A 6,426-nucleotide genomic window follows, 5' to 3' on the forward strand; every position below is an offset into this window, starting at 1 on the left:
TGGATTGTAGCGAGACAGAACATTGGTTAGATAAACAAGAGCTAGACTATTTAAAGTCTTGAAAAAAAGTAAGAAAAATATTTTATAATTAACACAAAACTTAACAGGCGGCCTGTGTAAGGAGGATATATACAGTTGAAGTCAAAATTATTAGCCCCTCTTTGAATTTTTTTTCTTTTTTTAATATTTTCCAAATTATGTTTAACAGGGCAAGGAAATGTTCACAGTATGTCATCACCAATCCAGCCACATGCTTAACACTGTAATACTTTATCACTTTTAGTTATTGGTGATTTGATCACAATAATTGAACCTTGTGGCTGTATTTATTTTAAAATGTTTCTATTAGTGTAGCAAACTCTTAAAAAGTCAGTTATGCTCTGAATATGTCGTGCCTAGTTGAAATAGTTTGCAATTTACGAAAAAATTCAATCTTTGCTTTGAATTTGTGTAAGGCAAGTACAATATGCAATACTTTTATTATATATATTTTTAAGTCTTTAAAAAATGTGTGAAGAAAATGTCACATCGGTTTGGCATGCAGTAAAGTGAAAATATTCTCTTTATTGCTTTATTTAAATTACTTTATTAATATTGTCTTTCAGGCCTTCTTGAAAAGGGACGCAAGAAAGAAGATGAGTTGAGAAATCTTCAGGTTAGAGTAAGATAGTGTATATGAATGTCATTTCTTCTGTGAATGTACACAAACAAACACAAGTGCCATTATAGTTAATCATTTATTTATTTGACCCCCATGTAATCAAGCATACATGTCCGTTGTACTGCATTCTGCAGTTATGTACTCACCCTCTTACCCCTGCTTGTCTATATTCTTTTGCACATCATCAGCATTGGGAAATGTATAGTGCTATAGAGGCACCTGCTTTCATACCACTTTTATGACTCAGTCTCTTGGATGGGGATGAAATGTAACTAGCAGCATGTTTCAGACAATAGGATGCAGCACCAGTAATTAAACTTGGCTCAGTCTGAATTTTTGGGTGCTGATTTTGGATGAAGAATTAGAATCCTCAATTTTTTTTTTCTGGAACATGCCTGTACTCATCCAAATTAATCTCTGCTTTTTTTTTCAGGACCGGATTATAGATCTTGAAACGGTAAGATTTGTTTTTCCCTTTAGGCCTTGATTATGAAACTAAGCCGTTAAGATTTGTTTTCATATTAAATATGCACACACATACATGCATACATACATTCTTTCTCTTCTTTCTCGGCTGAGGTTACTTCTGCAAAGCAGACATACTTCCGTCAGAAAGTCAACAGTGCCACCAATCCTCGCTTACTTTTTAAAACATTTTCCTCCCTCCTCTATCCTCCTCCTTTACCAGCATCCTCCACACTCACTACTGAATATTTGCTACATTCTTTTGCACCAAAACTGCGAAAATCAGTGCTCAATTTGCTGCACCTACAACAAACACGCAAGATACACCACCAACACCACACACACTCACCTCTTTTTCCCAGCTCTCTAAGTCTGAGGTGTCCAATCTCGTGCTATCAAGCCATGCAACCACCTGTCCGCTTGATCCCATTCCCTCTCATCTCTTGCAAGCCATTTCTCCTGCAGTCATAACAACACTGACTCACATAATTAACACATCTCTTGACTCTGGTCTATTCCCTACCTCATTTAAGCAGGCTAGGGTAACCCCACTGCTAAAGAAACCCAACCTGGATGAAACGCTACTTGAAAACTACCGACCAGTATCCCTGCTTCCATTCATGGCCAAGATTTTGGAGAAAGTAGTGTTCAATCAAGTCCTAGACTTTCTTACTCAAAACAACCTCATGGACAACAAGCAATCTGGCTTTAAGAAAGGCCACTCAACTGAGACTGCCCTGCTCTCGGTCGTGGAGGATCTCAGACTGGCTAAAGCAGACTCTAAATCATCTGTCCTCATCTTGCTGGATTTATCAGCTGCTTTTGACACTGTAAACCACCAGATCCTGCTATCTACGCTTGAGTCACTGGGCGTCGCAGGCACTGTTATTCAATGGTTCAGTTCCTACCTCTCGGACAGGTCATTCAGGGTGTCGTGGAGGGGAGAGGTGTCCAACCTACAGCATCTAAACACTGGGGTACCTCAGGGCTCTATTCTTGGGCCACTTCTCTTCTCTATCTACATGGCATCCTTAGGAACAGTCATCCAGAAACATGGTTTTTCCTACCACTGCTATGCTGATGACACCCAGCTATACCTCTCTTTTCACCCTGATTCCTCGGTTCCAGCTCGCATTTCAGCCTGCCTGTCAGACATTTCACACTGGATGAAAGATCATCATCTCCAGCTTAACCTCACGAAAACGGAAATGCTTGAAGTTTCTGCCAACCCGACTCTTCACCATAACTTTTCAATCCAGATGGATGGAGCAGCCATCACTGCATCCAAAATGGTAAAAAGCCTTGGAGTAACGATTGATGACCAACTGAACTTCTCTGACCACATTTCCAGAACTGCTCGATCTTGCAGATTCGCACTCTACAACATCAGAAAGGTCCGACCCTTCCTATCTGAACATACAGCTCAATTCATTGTTCAAGCTCTTGTCCTCTCCAAACTGGACTATTGCAACTCTCTGCTAGCCGGGCTACCAGCTAGTTCTATCAAACCTCTTCAGCTGCTTCAGAACGCAGCAGCACGAGTGGTCTTTGATGAACCCAAAAGAGCACATGTCACTCCGTTACTAACCCGTTTGCACTGGCTGCCAGTTGCTGCCCGCATCAAATTCAAAGCTCTGATCTTTGCTTACAAAGTGACCTCTAGCTGTGCTCCTTCGTATCTGCTCTCACTTCTGCAGATATATGTGCCCTCCAGAAACTTGCGTTCTGTGAATGAACGTCGCCTCGTTGTTCCATCTCAAAGAGGGAAGAAATCACTTTCCCGAACTCTCACATTCAATCTGCCCAGTTGGTGGAATGAACTCCCTAACTACATCAGAACAGCAGAGTCACTTGCTGTCTTCAAGAAACAGATTCAGATTCAGATTCAGATTCAGATTCAAAGAGCTTTATTGGCATAACTGTAAAAAAAATCACAATGTTGCCAAAGCAATAACAAAACACAGAACATACATCTAGATAAAAGAAAAATAAGTAATAATAAACAAACACATGTATATATATATATATCGCTATATTATAAATATCTATTGTCACAATAAACAAGTTAATTAAAAAAGATTAATAAAACTATATAATAATAGATGATAAGGACAGAGAGCTTTAATAAGGGATAAGGGGGTTCAGCCTTTTTCTCTCATATGGTGGCATGAGGACACGTATTGTGCTGCTAGGTGGAGACACTTTTCATTTTCTCCCAGAATATAATGGAGTTTCTCCATATTTGTGGCTTGCTGGAATTGTGGTAGAATTCGAGATATTTGTGTGAAATAAGCATCTCTTATGCTCTCATATTTGCTGCAGTGAGTGAGGAAATGCAGCTCATCCTCCACAACTCCAGCAGAGCAATGTGGACACAGTCTGAGCTCTGGGCTCCTCCAGCTGCGCTTATGTCGGCCCGTCTCCACACTCAGACTGTGTCCACTCAGACGGTACCGGCTCATCAGCTTTCTCTGACCAGGGCTCTAAATGTTGGTCAGGTACGGGGCCAGTTCATAACCAGGTTTAATCTGGTGGAAGCATGCTAACTTTTTTATTTGTTGAACTTTAGTTTGCCAATTGAGTTTATATTCCTCCTGGGTAATCCTTTCTATTTCTTTAGTCTTTATATGTTGGGACTGGGTTTGTGAATTTAGTTGGTGTTTTTCCACTATATAGTGCACGGGGTCGCTGGCCGGATGTGCATTTCTATATTTTGGTAGCTCTCTGGGCTGGAGTGAGACAGATGGAGCCAGAACTTCCCTGCTCTCTTCTGGATTTCTGAGAGCAGAGGGAACCTGCCTAGTTCTGCTCTGCAACCAAGGCTAGGTGTGCTTCTGTGAACTCCAAGGATGTTTTTGCAAAATTCCAGATGAAAGATTTCAACTGGACTTTTTCCCCAAGATTCATAGTTTAATTTAAATGCGGGTCCCCAGAGTTCACAGCCATACAGCAGGACTGGCTTTACAATGGTGTCAAATATTTTCAGCCACAGTTTAATGGGCGGGTTAAATTTAAAAAGGGTTTTTTTAATACAATAAAAAGCCCTGCGTGCCTTAGCGGTCAAGTCTTTTAGGGCTTGACCGAAGTGTCCAGAAGCTGTGGTTGTCAGACCCAAATAACTATAAGAGGTGACGTGCTCAAGAGTTGTTTCTCTGATTTTAAAAGTGTGCCTTTTTTTGTCAGTCAGACGAGGTTTTTTTACAAAAGATCATGATCTTGGACTTCTGCATGTTAATGGGTAATGCCCAGTCTGTGCTGAACTCCTCCAGGATGGAGAGGCTGTAGTGAAGACCATCTTCATGAGGAGACAGCAGCAGCAGATCGTCCGCATACAGGAGACATCTAATCTCTCTGTCCTCCAGGCTCAGGCCAGGACTACAAGACTTCTCAAGTGCTGATGCCAATTCATTGATATAAATGTTAAATAGAGTCGGGCTGAGACTGCAGCCTTGACGGACTCCTTTACTCTGAGTGAAATAATCAGTCCGCTTATTGTTTATTTTTACACAACACTTGTTGCCATTATAAATGTCCTTTATTATGTCATAAGTTTTTCCACCAACTCCACTTTGTAAGAGTTTTAGGAAAAGCCCATTGTGCCACACCGAATCAAAGGCTTTTTTAAAATCAATGAAACAGCCGAATATTTTCCCTTGTTTCGTCTGGTGGACATGTTTTTGTATGAGTGTTTGGAGTGTGTAAATGTGATCTGATGTTCTCTTTTTAGGCATAAATCCAATCTGACTATTATTTAAAATCTTGTTTTCCTGGATGAACCCAATCAGTCTATCATTGATGATTGAGCAGAATAATTTCCCCAGGTTACTACTCACTGTGATGCCCCTATAGTTATTTGGGTCGTACTTCTCACCATTTTTAAATATTGGCGTGATCAAATTCTCCTTCCAAATTTCTGGAAAATGTCCCGAATCTAACACGAGGTTGAATAATTTCAAGACAGCGTTTTTTAATTGAGGACTGCTGTGTTTCAGCATCTCATTAGAGATACCATCTGAGGCACAGGACTTTTTATTTTTTAGAGTTTTTAATTTTTCTGTTAACTCATTTAATTGTATTGGGATATCTAAATAGTTTTGCTGATCTTTAATAGTATTTTCTAATATATGTAATTGGGAGGTCAGATGTTTTTGTTTTTGGGTCAATTCTTTTTGTGAATATAGTTTTTCGAAATGTTTGCTCCAGATTTTTGGGTCTTGAATGGGAGTTTGTTTGGATTCTTTGGATTGATTTAATTTTTTCCATAATTCCCAAAACAAATTTTGATCAATAGCCTCCTCAATTTGATCCAATTTTAGCTTCATGTGATTAGCTTTCTTTTCTTTTAATAGTGATTTATAAATTTGGAGGGTTTGTTGGTATTTTCCTCGTGTGTGTTGGTTTGTAGGATCTCTGTGTTTTTTATTTGACAATTGTCTCAATTCTTTTCTTGTATTTTGACATTCTTTGTCAAACCAGCCAGCTGTAGTTTTTCCTTTTTTAGATTTGTAATTCAGATTTTTCCTCAGAGTTTTTTGGGCAACTGTTGAAAAAATATTGGTCAGCTGTTCGGTTGCTAAACTTATAGTTTGTTCCTCTTTACCAAATGGAGTCAGTATGAATACATTGATCATGTTCTCCACTTGAGAGTTGTGGAGCTCTGCTTCATACTGGGCAGCACTGTCTTTACTTCAGATTAATTTAGGTGGCAGGGGATGCAGTTTTATTTTTTGTTCTGAGAATAGACAGGCCTTCTCTGATCTTTTCAGGCTGAGAACAATGTGGCTGTGGTCTGAAAATGGCAGTTGTGGCATCACTGTAAAATAATTAATTATACTGTGGTCAATGTCTGTAATGGCATAGTCTACTGTGCTGACCCCTAGGTGTGAACTATATGTGGGTCGACCCAGAGAGTCACCCTTTGTTCTGCCATTCACTATATACACACCTAGGCTATTGCAGAGCTGCAGGACTTGTTTTCCATGTTTGTTTATGATGTTGTCATAGTTTTGCCGCATTTTATCAAAACATGTTTGATCATATGTGTGCGACCCAATAGTATATTTGTCACCATCTGAACTAATGCAGTCTGCCTCCTTCCCTGTTCTGGCGTTCAGATCTCCCATTAATAAAACTGAGCCTAGAGACTGAAAATAACTGATCTCTGACTGCAGGATTGAGAAGATCTCTTCATTATAATAAGGGGACTCGTACGGGGGGATGTAGGTGGCGCACAGATACATGTCCTCACATAAACATAAAAGCTCTTTTTTAATTTTTATCCAAATATGTGTTGTTCCTTT

General features: G+C 39.6%; 1 protein-coding gene across 1 annotated transcript in view; it reads left to right on the top strand.

Annotated features, from left to right (window-relative positions):
- LOC130247941 (centrosomal protein of 128 kDa) overlaps positions 1 to 6,426 on the top strand; it is an 86,733-nt gene that overhangs the window by 76,307 nt on the left and 4,000 nt on the right. The window contains exons 17-18 of the mRNA XM_056481453.1: positions 606 to 655; positions 1,095 to 1,118. Coding sequence (XP_056337428.1) covers positions 606 to 655; positions 1,095 to 1,118 — 74 coding nt within the window. The remainder of the gene's footprint in view (positions 1 to 605; positions 656 to 1,094; positions 1,119 to 6,426) is intronic.

Source organism: Danio aesculapii, chromosome 20 (genome assembly GCF_903798145.1).
Source record: "Danio aesculapii chromosome 20, fDanAes4.1, whole genome shotgun sequence".
Classification (NCBI taxonomy): Eukaryota; Metazoa; Chordata; class Actinopteri; order Cypriniformes; family Danionidae; genus Danio; species Danio aesculapii.